We start from the raw sequence: 13,845 nt of genomic DNA, 5'->3' as shown, positions 1-13,845 counted from the left end.
AATTGTGAAAATTTTGTAGTAATATTTTTCAAGAAACTTATTTGTCTGAAACGATCGGTTAACCGGTTCGGTTAATCGGTTAATTAAAAAATAAGAGAAGTAATTTGTAGTTCTTTTCACAAATAACGTTTTCAAATATACATTCATATAAAACAGTTAGCATACTTCCTTCAAAGCAACATCAACAATACGCCTTGCATGAACTTCTTGACCTTGCCCCATACTCATACAAGAACATTTAAATAATAATTTATGTGCTAATGCTTCAATAGATGTAGTTGGATCACTGCCCATACTTAAGAAGCATATTAATGGTGTCATCGGACGGCTTTCTTCGAACATTTTTTGATAGTCAAGAATAACCGGCTCAGCAAATGGTGGACCTTGTGAGCTTGCTATATATTTACGTGATTGTGCGACAATGCGATCTGGGCACCATGCACGTATCAGTAACAGTTGTCGAAAATCATCATATGTACTATATAAATTTGGCATTACACATTTTTCAGGTGCAGGTTTTTCAAACCATGCTTTCCAAACTTTGTCTTCAGTTTCAACCTAAAAAAGAACATAACATCCCACTTTATAACGAATTATGCTGAACAACACTTATAAAGAAATTTCTATTACCTGCATAAGAATATACTGAAATTGTGGTATTGTGGATAGCGCAACTAAATTTAGCCATGTTGCATCTGTAATCCATTTAGCAGGTTTTCTCGGAGCTGTATTTAAATCTAAAGCTGCACCACCTGTTTGTAAAAACAGAAATAAGTATTTTAGTAGCTCTACCGATCTATGATATAGTAATCAAGAAAAGGGAGCATCTTTGACTATCGAATAAGAATTTCGATGTTGAGTGATCTGTAAAAATTTTTCTGTAAACGTTAAAATATTCATTATTAAAATTTCATTTTTCTAAAGAAAATCTTTTCTTCTTTTTTATCTGTTCAATTTCCGTTTAAAAAAATGCCAAGTATATCACCGGGACAGAAACTTGGACCAAACATAAATAATCCGATATTTTCCCCATTGGGTCTCGTGTTTATAACTAAAAATGATGAAATAATAGCTCAAAATATGCTGCAAAATTTGGTTTTTGTTGCAAACTCCCATTTACAAAAACATAAAATAATTTCATTGACTTAATGATAAGAAAATAGGACAATTACTGGTGATGCTCCGACTATTCAGCAAAACCGACTATCCGGTCGTTTTCATAGTCGCGCGACTATTCAGCATCGATGATTTTTCGGGAGAAAAATCATGCTGGCTTTGAGCGTCAAATAAGGGTTCCATATAACTGGAAAAAATAAAGTACAACGTCAAATTTTAAAAATGAGCGAACAAATATAAACAAATGTTAAGTTAAACTGTCTAGCTTCCTACGATGTGAAGCTGCTAATTTTAGATCGCGGCACAACCTAAGCTTACCACGAGACCTAATTTTACGCTCAAACTCAGCCTCAAGCGTCCGTATGAAATTACACCTTGCTTTAAGAAAAAGTGTTTATTACTGAAGTTGTGTATCGTTTTTTTTTTTTTTTTTTTTTTTTTTTTTTTATTGTGACTCTATATTAATAGAACTTTATTTAGCCTTTCAAAGTTTATCATTTTCTCAAAATTAGCAATTTTCGTGTTGGAATATGTTTAGAGGTATCCTCCGAGTGTAAATCCAAATTGGCGGGACGGAGAAGCGTGAGCTTCAGCCGCCATCTTCTAAAACACGTTTTACCAAATATCTCGTTAGCCGAGCATCGTATAACAAAAATAGTAGGTATAAATATTATCGAAGATAATAAATGAGAACTCTAGGATATATCGAAAGAAATTTAGATTTTTGCCGCAATTTCCTAGATCAGTTTTTTGTATTTTTAAAATACGTATTCGACTACCAAGTAGTCATCATCAGTAAGAATTAGCTAGTGATTACTCTTATTATGAATGTTACTCTTTGCTAATTTGGTGGCGGAATATGCATGTACCTCGAATGAAAAAAGAAGTTGGTGGGAGGGGGGCGAGCTTCTGCAGCCATCTTCAAAAACACGTTTTATCAAATTTTTGGTGAACCGGGCATCGTACGTCAAAAATTTTATAATCATTTTTATATGGTTATTACTAAATATATATTTAACGATTCAAAGCACAATAAAAATGGTAATAATAGTCGTCGTTAATGACCTCGCCTTTAAAAAGCGACTTTAAATAAATAAACAAAAAAAAAAATCATAAAATTTCCAGTAAATTTCTTGCAAAACTTTTTCCATTTACATTTATAGTTTAAGAGCTATATTGCCTGATCAAAAAACCTCGTATTAAGTTATCAGTGGAAATATTGTAAGTTATAAGTGAAATACATTACGCAGGAATTGACGACCCCGCGGATCATTGATTAAATTGATTGGGTTGAATAAAATAATATTGAATCATAATTATATTGATGGAAATGACTTTATTGGAACTAAAAAACTGACTTTACAATTATTTTTATATAAAAAGTGGCGCATTATGTTAGTTTTAACTATTGAATGAAATTTATTGGATATTTAATGTTCTACAAATTTGTTCATTACCATTTTTAATATACAGGGTTGGGCAGAGAGGTATGGATGATTTGAAATAACAGTTACACACTCATTTTTAAACGAAACTCAAAATTTATTTTTTTAATGTGTACCTTAGATGTTGCCATTATAAAAATTAAAGAGGAAAAAATTAAAACATTGATACGTACGTACGTACGAAAAATAACAGCTGTTAAAAACAAGGTGGGGATAACCTTGGCGGATAAAGAGTGGGGCGGTATCTGTTTGTTATGAGTTGCGGTTGTAGTAGCTATTGGGGTAGTAAAAGTGAAACAAATATCCAAATAATCGGGTCAAAATTCATTCAGAACCACAAAATATTGCAAAAAATTGCAAATTTCGAGAAAATGATCAACTTTGAAAGGCTTTATCTCAAAAACTATTAGGTCTATAGAAGCAATTTTAGTATAGTGTCATATTATAGCAAATTTAGTCTACTTGAAAACGTCCTAAAAAGATACTATCAAAAACTAGTCCTTTAGGGTTAAAATCGCCAAAATCATAAAAAAGCCGAAACTTTCATGGTTTTTTCGATTTTTGACAAAATTTCGTTCGACGCTTGAGTTTAAAAACTTGTAACCTACACTATTAATTAGACCAATATCATAAACAAGTCTGCAAAATATCAAATGTACTGAATTTGACGCAAATTAACCCGTACTTTCATCAGACGACAAGGTTACTGGATTTTTCCCTTGGGGAAATAAATCTGTTCTGGAACTCAAAATATTTAGTTTGAAATTCAGAAACAGAATATGTGAAGTAAAGATATCTCTAAAAATATCTGAACATATCAAATAAATTATTAATCAACCATTTAATGACAGAAAATGGTCATATTGAAACTCTTTCGGAAGAAATATTCTTCCGAGTTCTCCTAAAAGATTTTTTTAGAATTTATCAGAGATTTTATAAAAATTTAGTTAGCGAAATAAAGTAATTAAAGTGTTAAAACATTTCACATTTTCGAACAATTAATTACTGTTGGTTTTACTTTTACCATATTGAATACATCTCTTAAGGAAAATAAAAATTTACTAGGAAATTACTTAGGGTTTTTCTGACTTATTTATTAGCTTTGAAGTGTAACCAGAGTAATTGTATATTCAATATATACAATACATACAGATGACATCGGTATTTCTCTTGTTCGAATGACCATATTTAATATAAAAATGAATTATTCAGTACATTAAAGTCCATCATATCAAAAATGTACCCAAGTTAAGCTATGCTTAAAGTTTAGCGAAAAAGTTAAGCTTGCTTCCATTTTCGAAATTATGGTCCTTAATGTCCTGAATAATTTTTATATTAAATATATGGCCATTCGCACAAGAGAAATGTCTGCATCATGTGTAAGTATATATATTGAATTATTCAAATTAAGATGAGCATTTCTGTGGGCTGTATTATGCATTTTGTTAAAATATATCCCCTTAAGGACCCACAATAAAAATATTTAGCTAGATTATAAAATTATTAATTAGCTAGACCGGTTTCGATTGCTTTGGCAATCCTCTTCAGTAGCATTAACCCTCTTGAAATTAAAAAATCTTAAAATAGTCTAAGATCCCAATTAGGATCGACCTTCACCCATCTCTTTACCGAATGAAAGTTATTTTTTATGAAATATAAAATGTTAACAAATATCCCTGCAATGGGTTGCCTAAAAAAATGTGGCCCAGACTACTTTTAGTGAAAATATCAAGAGTAAAATTTTTTGAAATTTTTCACTGACTTACATATCTAACGAATATTGATCTACTCGAAAGTAAAAGCCATAAAGAATATGCAGCAGCTATGCTGTCTGCCTCTTTTCGTTCACTATTTTCGCATTTATACAAGTTGTGAATAGTAATTACATTCATCTGTTAATTCATTGGCTCACATATATAAATAAAGATAATTTTATTGCAAATACGGTGATATGATTTTCCACAAAATATCAGTCAAAAAATAAAGTTTACAAGCTTTCCAAGTTTTGATGTTTTTATTAAAAGTTGTCTGGACCATATTTTTTAGGGCAACCCACAACAGGGATATTTGTAAATATTTTACATTTCATAAAAAATAACTTTCATTCGGTAAACAGATGGGTGAAGGTCGACCTTAATTCGGATCTTGTACTAAAATTAAAAAATTATTTACAAATCCGAAAAAGACCGCATCACCCTGAAACAAATAATAATAAAATATTACCCTTAAAATTAAAATAAAATTATTTACCAGATTATAATAATAATAAATCTTTATGTTACACCCTCTAAAACAATGTAACTGCCTGCTTTCATCTAAAACACAATAAAATATTAAGTTTAAATCCTAAGATAGGATTATCATTATGAATATATCAAACAAACTAAGGGATTAACAGAACAGTTAACTAGAGTACATGTGACGATTAAGTTTATTGCTTAATTATGCTTGTGGTGTACACTTTTTACCTGTTTTATTTGAAGGGATCGAATGGTGATCGAAAAACAACACAATTTGGGCAGTGTTTCTTTTAGTTACCTGTTTCATTTGTGTTGTCTCGAGATACTATATTTTATTCTATTTTTCAACTTTATTTTTATTTATTTCTCTTTCCTATTATTATTTTTTGGATTTTTGATTTAATTTTAAATTTTTTATTTTTGCTTATTATTTTTACTTAATTTGATTTTTTGTTTGTTTCAGTTTGTCATTTGGTAAAAATTTTTATTTTTCAACTTATTTTCTTGTATTTTTATTTGTTTTATATTTTTCTTTATAATTTTGCTTACTTCAATTTCATTTTTATTTATTTTATATTTTATTCTGTTTTATTTATTTATTATTGGTTAGGTACACTAACCAATAACTTCTTCTGTTTTAGGTACACTAACTAATAATTTCTTTTGTTTTAGGTACACTAATCAATAATTTCTTCTGTTTTAGGTACACTAATTAATAATTTCTTCTGTTTTAGGTACACTAATCAATAATTTCTTCTGTTTTAGGTACACTAATTAATAATTTCTTCTGTTTTAGGTACGCTATTCAATAATTTCTTCTATTTTAGGTACACCATTTTACTTCATTTGGTAATACTTATTCTATTGTTCTTTAATGAATTTTTTATGTTTTATTTTTTGTTTTTTAATTTGCTTATTTTCATTTAATTTTATTTTGGTTTGTTACAGGTTTTTCTAAATTCTAATTATTTATTCTGTTTTAGGTATACCGAGGATAAAAATTTTTAATTTGTTGGTAATCTATTTTTCTCTTTATTTTTCATTTCTGTGTTTTTTATTTTATATTTCCAACTTTTCTTATCTTATATTTTATTTTCAGGCTTAATCCCTTAGTTTGTTTCATATATTCATAACGATAATCCTATCTTAGGATTTAAACTTAATATTTTATTGTGTTTTAGATGAAAGCAGGCGGTTACATTGTTTTAGAGGGTGTAACATAAAGATTTATTATTATTATAATCCGGTAAATAATTTTATTTTAATTTTAAGGGTAATATTTTATTATTATTTGTTTCAGGGTGATGCGGTCTTTTTCGGATTTGTAAATAATTTTTTAATTTTAAGATTTTTTAATTTCAAGAGGTTTAATGCTACTGAAGAGGATTGCCAAAGCAATCGAAACCGGTCTAGCTAATTAATAATTTTATAATCTAGCTAAATATTTTTATTGTGGGTCCTTAAGGGGATATATTTTAACAAAATGTATATATTGAATATACAATCACTCTGGTTGCTCTTAGTTAATAAATAAGTCAGAAAAACTCTTAAGTAATTTTCTGGTAATTTTTTATTTTCCCTAAGGGAAGTATTCAATATGAAAAGTAACACCCACAGTAATTAATTTTTTTTTAATGTGAAATGTTTTAAATTTTACTGACTAATTCTTACGCCAGTAAAATCTTACAATAAAAACAGCTAAAATCACAAAACGTAATGTAAAGATAAATTTTTGATATGTTATTTGGACTCGTTAGGGAAGTGTGAAACTACATTTTGCAAGCAAAAAAGTTGTGCTTCCTGCGTAATACGCGATAAACTGAAAAATTTTCGGACTTTTTCAGTTTTTGCAATTTAATTCAAAAACTGTGATCTTTTTGACATTAGTTGCCGTATCATTTTGAAAGTATATTAAATTTGAAACAATTGAAGCTGATCAACAGTTCCGTATATCTAATAGTTTTTGAGATATGATGCTTGGAAAATTTCAGAAATGCTAAAATTTTGAGTTTTGCTTATGTTAAACCGTTAAGGATAGAACAAAATTTTAAAGGTAAAAAATGTTCCTTATACCAAAATAAACAACTTTTGTTTGAAAATTTTTTTCGTAAACATTATTGTTTTCTCGTGCAGGGGCAAATTAGGGCAAACTTTGGGGTCCATTTTCTCCAAAAATATAAAAAATAGAGAGATGAAAATTTTTAAGTAACTTAAACATGCGAGCCTTATGAAAAATTTTTCAAAAAAAATTTGTCTCGAAAATTCTTTGAAAATTTTCGACACTAGTATAAATGGCGGTCGGAAGGTGATATAAAGCTGCTTTTTTGGTATATTATTCAGACACCTTAGAGGAGTGTGAAACTACGTTTTGCAAGGAAAAAAGGTTGTGCTACCGTAACCGATACTACCTCCGTAATACGTGAAAAACTGCAAAATTTTCGGATTTTTGTCAGTTTTCGCAGATTAATACAAAATGGGCTTTTGACATTAGTTGCATATTATTATGAAATAATAAGAAATTTAACCCAATTGAAGCTAATCCCACAGCTCCGTATGTCTAATAGAATTATCTCAAAAACATGGTCAACCGGGACCCTCAAAAAAGATTCAATTTTAATTGTTTGTGACCTAATAACTATTTTGTGTAAATGAGTGTCTATAAATGTGAACAGGGTCAATAAATTTGTATACTTTAGGAAGTAATAGTTTTTGTATTTATCTGCATAAACGGAAAAAAGTCCGATAGTTTTTCACGTATTTCGCAGGTAGCACGCAATTTTTTAACTTAAAAAACGTAGTTTCACACTCTCAAAGGTGACCAAATAGAGAGTCTCAATCTATTACTATTTTCTGTCATTAAATAATTGATTAATAAATTTAATTGATATTTGCAGACTTTTTCAATGATAGTTTTACTTCAGATATTTTTTTTCTGAATTTCAAACTAAATATTCTTCGAGTTCCAGGACACATTTATTTCCACAAGGATTTCTCCAATATTTAAGTAGTAATGACCAATAACATTTGTGATCCTATTTTAGAAGTTGGCCAATTTTTTTTTTTTTTAAGTAACGCTTCTAAAAGGGGGATATTCTACACAGGTTGGCAATCCTATGCGCAATGCGAAAATCTGAACAAACCCGACGTAAACCTTTGTTGGAAAAAATATTTGAGGAAAGAATAAGTCTTAAAAACTCTATAAAAGTCTAAGAAACTCTGAATAACTGAATTTTCTCAACGTTTTTGGCCTGTTTAATTCAGACTGTCTAATTCAGAGTTATTCCGAGTTTCTAAGACTTTTTCATGTTTTTAAGACTTATTCTTTCTTCAAATATTTTTTCTAGCAAGGACGTTAGAGATGCGATTTACAAACCTTTAATAATAAATTCAAATTCTTGCAATTGAATATTAGCCAATTGTAAATCAATTCGTAATGTTAACATTAAGACAAACATATATTTGTGGACTTCATATAAACCACGACTTTTATAACGATATACTTCATATGTTAAATAATCCATAATATTTTTTAAACGTTTTTCAATTTTAAACGCTTTTGTTGAAAGTTCTAATGATAGATCAAATAATTCTAAAAATTGTACTAACGACGTTTGATACATATTATTCACATCAGCCATTGAAACAATTAAAAAGTATAGAACACTGCCACGTGTTGCAACAGGGCGAAATTCTTCACGAGCTGCGCTAATTTTTATTTCGGTATCTTTGGCAATTACTAATTTTTCACCAATATCTGCAGCGGTCTCTTTTGTTACATTTAGCACTTGTATCACAGTGACATCCTCAACCAAAGATCCCTATAAAAAAGGTAGATCCATATTTAGATTTTTTTAAATTATAACATACTTACTCGGAGATGTTAATATTTATATATTACTATTAGGCGGATAAAGGAATACATAAAATAGCCATTCTTTGGGAGGTCTCAATAACAGCTCCGATTTTGATTTTTTTTTAAGTGGAAATCTGGAGGAGGGATAGGCAATATCGCGACTGATAAGTCGACGCGCAACCTTAATTGATGATAGAAGTTTGAAATATCGAGAGGATATTGATTTTATAATGTTGGTGTCATTTAAGAAAGAATTTTTTGAAATTAATCCCCTAAAAGAGTGAAATGGAGGCTGAAAAAAGTTTGTATGAAAATTTATACAAATCTTCAATTTTGGGTTCTCTACTTAACCGAGTTTTATAATTCTTTCACCTATACACTTTCACCTACATTATCACCAATTAACATGGGTTGTGTTTTATTTTAAAAAAAAGTTAGGGCTCCACACCAAAAATTAAAATTTATTTTTATTGTATTAAGTTCAATACATTTTTTGTGTGGAAAAAATCACACAAAAGTGACTTTTTTAAATAAGTTGCACATATATTGCTTAAACAATATAAATAACTAGCAGATATCCACGTTATAGCCTTTATTTCTTTTAACTTCTCTTTTGTTCACTATTTAATGGGTTTTAACTTTCAGTGCGAATCGCTAATTATTTTAAAAAAAAAATACGGCCATGTTAATTGCTGATAATCTAGCATTCTACCCAGTGAACACATGACCTTAATATGACGTCATACATAGGTCATAAAAAGATCATAGGTCATACGTCATATTTTACGTAAAGATGACATAATGGTGACTCAATTTATGACGTTAATATGATGTCATATTGAATGACCTCACTATTATGTCATACTGACATTAAATGTGTATTTGATATGATGTCATTTTTATGACTTTAATGTTACGTAAAACTGATGTCATATTTTAATCACATTGTGACGTCATATCAAAGTCATATGGTTACGTAATGTTTACGTAATATGTGAATCATATTCTTACCTAAGAAACAGGTCATACTGTTGCGTAAAACTGATGTCATATTTTAGTCACATTGTGACGTCATATCTAAGTCATAAGTTTACGTAATATTTACGTAAAATGTTAATCATTTTCTTACCTCAGAAACAGGTCATACTGTTATGTAAAACTGATGTCATATTTTAGTCACATTGTACGGTCATATCAAAGTCATAAGTTTACGTATGATTTACGTAATGTGGGAATCACATTCTTGCCTCAAAAACATGCTTATACTCTTGTGTATATATATGCCCATCTCAACTAGAATATCACTGCTTCTTTCTACTAGTTAGAAATTTTTGTATTATTCGCGGAGTTAGTTTTATGTAATTTAGGGTATATAACCATGTTCCATACCAGCAGGTACTCAGGTAGGTATTGGTTTGATTTCTCGGCTGTACAGCTAAGATCAAACCCACAATGAGTACATACATCATTCTGATTCAATATATAAATTTTTTTATTGTCTAACAGGAATGAATAGATCAATTCATTACATATCGATGACATTTTAATCTCGTGACATCGAGCAACGGAAAAATTAGGTAAACTTTACGTAAAGAAAAATCATATTATAGGAAGGTATTAAACATCATTTTGACATCATTTCCAGGGCATTTTAATTACAATATCGTGACATATAATAACGTAAGAACTATGTAAACCTTACGTAAGGATAAATCACATTTAAATCAGATATTTGACATAAACGTGACGTTACTGTGATATCATTGTTAGATCATATAGATGTCAATTAGGTCATATAGATGTCATTTTTACGTCACGTTTACGTCATGCTTACGTCATTTTTACGTAAAAATCTTGTTGAAGATAACGAATTATTTTTGTCCTAAAAACACTAGGGTATTGTGTTAAAACTAAGTTGGTACTACTGTAAGTGATTTGACGTTTAATGAGTAGTAATTATTCAATGGATTCTAAAACGTATTTTCTGTAATTATAAAAACTAATGTTTTACAATAAATATATTTTCATTCAATTAAATTTATAATCGAATAGTTATTTTGTAACCTAATAACCGAAATTCAAGAGGTTATGGGTTCCAGTACGTTTAACTGTGGTATTTCGTGTTGTGATTAGACTGTTGGGTTATAAATAGCTGCGGTTATGGTTGATGAATGTGTTTGTAAAATTGTTGAAGTTTTTATACATAAACTGTTTCATATTTTTGATAAAAACAATTCGAAAAATAAACATTTTCATGAGTGAACGGTTACATATTTTTGATAAAAACAATTCGAAAATAAACATTTTCATAAGTGAAACATGTAATAAGTGTACAGTTTATTTTGTTCACGTGTGATTTCGAAAATATCTTTCTCGTTCGAGTTCGTCCATCTCCAAAATGGAATACGTGAAAGGTATAAAACCACTTAAAGGGGCAGAAGACTGGCAGATATGGAAGGATCGAGTTTTAGACGTTTTAGAACTGTTTGATGCAGTAGGAATAGTTGAGGGTACGCGAATTTCACCTACTCTTTCAACACCACCTACCAACGACGAGAAGAAAGAACTAAGTGCATACAACAAATCGGCAACTCAAGCTAAAATCGTTATTTCCCAGTGTGTGAGTGATGAACTTCACCAAAGGATATCAGGTAGATTATCAGCTAAGGATGCATGGGATGTTTTAGTTCAGCAGTTTGATAACAAGGCTGAAGACCAGTTGTTTCGGCAATGTCTCGAATTCTTCAGCATGCAATGGGATGAAACTGAAGAAGCTGCATCTATGCTATCTCGAGTGAAGAATCAACATCGTGAGTTTGCTGCTGGCTTGAAGACACGTAACATAGAAACAGTTGAGGATTTCTTAGAGTTATTATTTGTTTCAAAAGTCATGCACATTTTACCTAAGCGCTTTGAGTCATTCAAATCAAGCTATCTTTTGATGAAAGCGAACAAAGATAAAACTATAGAAGATATCTCGTCAGCATTGATACTTCATGAACGTAATGTTGTACCATCGTTAAAATCTGGTGAGATTTTAAGCGCAACTAACGCTCCTGGTAATCAGAAGAAGAAACTCAATAATTCAAAGTGCAATTACTGTTCAGCTAAAGGCCACTGGATTCGTCAATGTGCAAAATGGAAAGCTGACGGAAAACCCCCGTATCCAGCTCGTGCTGCCAGTGGCACTAGCGCCAAATCAGCTAATGACAGTAAACCAAAAGGGTCACACGCCAATGTGACTGATTCTCGCGTTGCACTAGTTTCTTTAAGCAGTGACGTCAATATGACAACTACAAATGACCAATGGTGGATTGACAATGGGGCTACACGACACATTACGTCAAATTTGAGCTGGTTTAGTGAGTACGCTCCTTTTCCTGTTAAGTCGAATGCTACCGTCAGAGCGGCAGGAAAGGAAACTCTAAAGGCTCTTGGCAGTGGAACAATTGAAGTCGCAAATTATGACAAAGGAAAATTGAAAACTTTCACTCTTAATGATGTATGGTACGTTCCTGATATATCACGAAATCTTGTGTCTGTACTTGCGGCACATGATCGGAATCATGACAGCAAATTTGAATCAACTGACACTGACTGTCACTTCAGTATAAATGGGCAGACAGTATTCAGGGGTACTCGGAACTCAGGTGGAACTTTATATTGTGCTTCATTCCACACGATTCAACCAGCAGAGGCGTGCGTTAATGTAGCTGAGGATGATCAAACGCTTCAGCTGTATCATCAGCGCTGGGGTCACATGGACAAACGATATGTCAGATTAAAACTTGAATCTGAATTAGGTATCAAAGTTCCTATGGACAAAGAAATTTGCGAGCCGTGTCAATTTGGAAAGGCGCATCGACTACCGTTCGGAACCAGAGTTAAGGCCTCAGCCCCTGGTGAGTTGTTGTCTGGTGATGTGTGTGGTCCATTCGACCCATCTTTCAATGGTAGGCGTTATTTAATCGTTATTAAGGACCACTATTCAAGATATCGTTACTGTTTTGTCGCCAAAGAAAAATCAGCAGTTAAGGAGGCCCTGCGGGAAGCACTAGCCAAAGCTCGTACTCTAAATCACCACGTTAAGGAGTTTCTCAGTGACAACGGCGGGGAATTCGATAATGGTGATGTGCGTCAAATTCTAAAAGAGTATGGGGTGACTCAGCGACTAACTGCCCCCTACACACCAGAACAGAATGGTGCTGTAGAACGAGAGAATCGGACAATAGTCGAAATGGCACGCACATTTAAGTATGCAAATCCTGATGCAAAATTTCCTGTGGAAATTTGGGCGGAGCTTGTCATCACCGCCGGGTACATTCTCAATCGAGTGGGAAAGTCGCCAATTGCTAATAAAACGCCATTTGAACTCTGGTTTGGTCAGAAACCACGGATCAAACACCTGCGAGTGGTAAGCTCTAAATGTTACGTTCATCTTCCAGCACAAAAGAGACGGAAAATGGATCCAAAGGCAAAAATCGGCTACCTTGTTGGATATGATGGTGATGAGCGATATCGGGTCTACATCCCTGAGGAGAGAAATGTTGTTGTCTCACGTGATGTAATATTTCATGAGAAAGTTGGAAATTGTAACATCGAGAAAATATGGCCTATCAAGAAAGACGAGAGTGGTGATGTTGAGGAAGATCAGGTGCATCAAGAAAAACTTGCTGAGGAAACATTGGAAAATGAGCCCGACACAGATGTTTCAGATAGGGAATCAAGCAATGATTCGGATTCATTCTCTGTGCCTCTTAAAAATCCTATCAAACCATCTAAGCCACCGACTCGGGAAAGAAAACCCCCAAAAGGGCTAGAGGACTATGTAACATCTAATTTTGCTGAAGTATTTCTGACCGATGACGAACCAACTAATTTTGGTGAAGCGATTAAATGTAAAGATAGCATTGAATGGAGATCAGCCATGGACAACGAAATCAAGTCCATGCATAAAAATGATGCATGGGAATTGACTGAACTCCCTCCAGGAAAGAAAGCTATCAGCAATAAGTGGGTTTATCGACTCAAGCGTAATCCTGACGGAAGTGTTGACAAATATCGCGCGAGATTGGTCATCAAAGGATGCGCGCAACGACCCGGCATTGATTATGCAGACACCTTCAGTCCGGTTGCACGGTTGGAAGTTGTCCGATCGTTATTGTCAATTGCAGCTGTGGAAAGGATGGCG

General features: G+C 31.9%; 1 protein-coding gene across 1 annotated transcript in view; it reads right to left on the bottom strand.

The window, feature by feature from the left end:
• The window catches only part of LOC123298960 (dynein axonemal heavy chain 8-like), a 281,682-nt gene that overhangs the window by 64,437 nt on the left and 203,400 nt on the right, over positions 1 to 13,845 (bottom strand). The window contains exons 39-41 of the mRNA XM_044881061.1: positions 8,175 to 8,619; positions 631 to 752; positions 166 to 558 (exon numbers count right to left, since the gene is read on the bottom strand). Of these exons, the coding sequence (XP_044736996.1) occupies positions 166 to 558; positions 631 to 752; positions 8,175 to 8,619 (960 nt within the window). The remainder of the gene's footprint in view (positions 1 to 165; positions 559 to 630; positions 753 to 8,174; positions 8,620 to 13,845) is intronic.

This window comes from Chrysoperla carnea, chromosome 4 (genome assembly GCF_905475395.1).
Source record: "Chrysoperla carnea chromosome 4, inChrCarn1.1, whole genome shotgun sequence".
Lineage (NCBI taxonomy): Eukaryota > Metazoa > Arthropoda > Insecta > Neuroptera > Chrysopidae > Chrysoperla > Chrysoperla carnea.
This window is presented reverse-complemented; position numbering and strand designations above follow the sequence as displayed.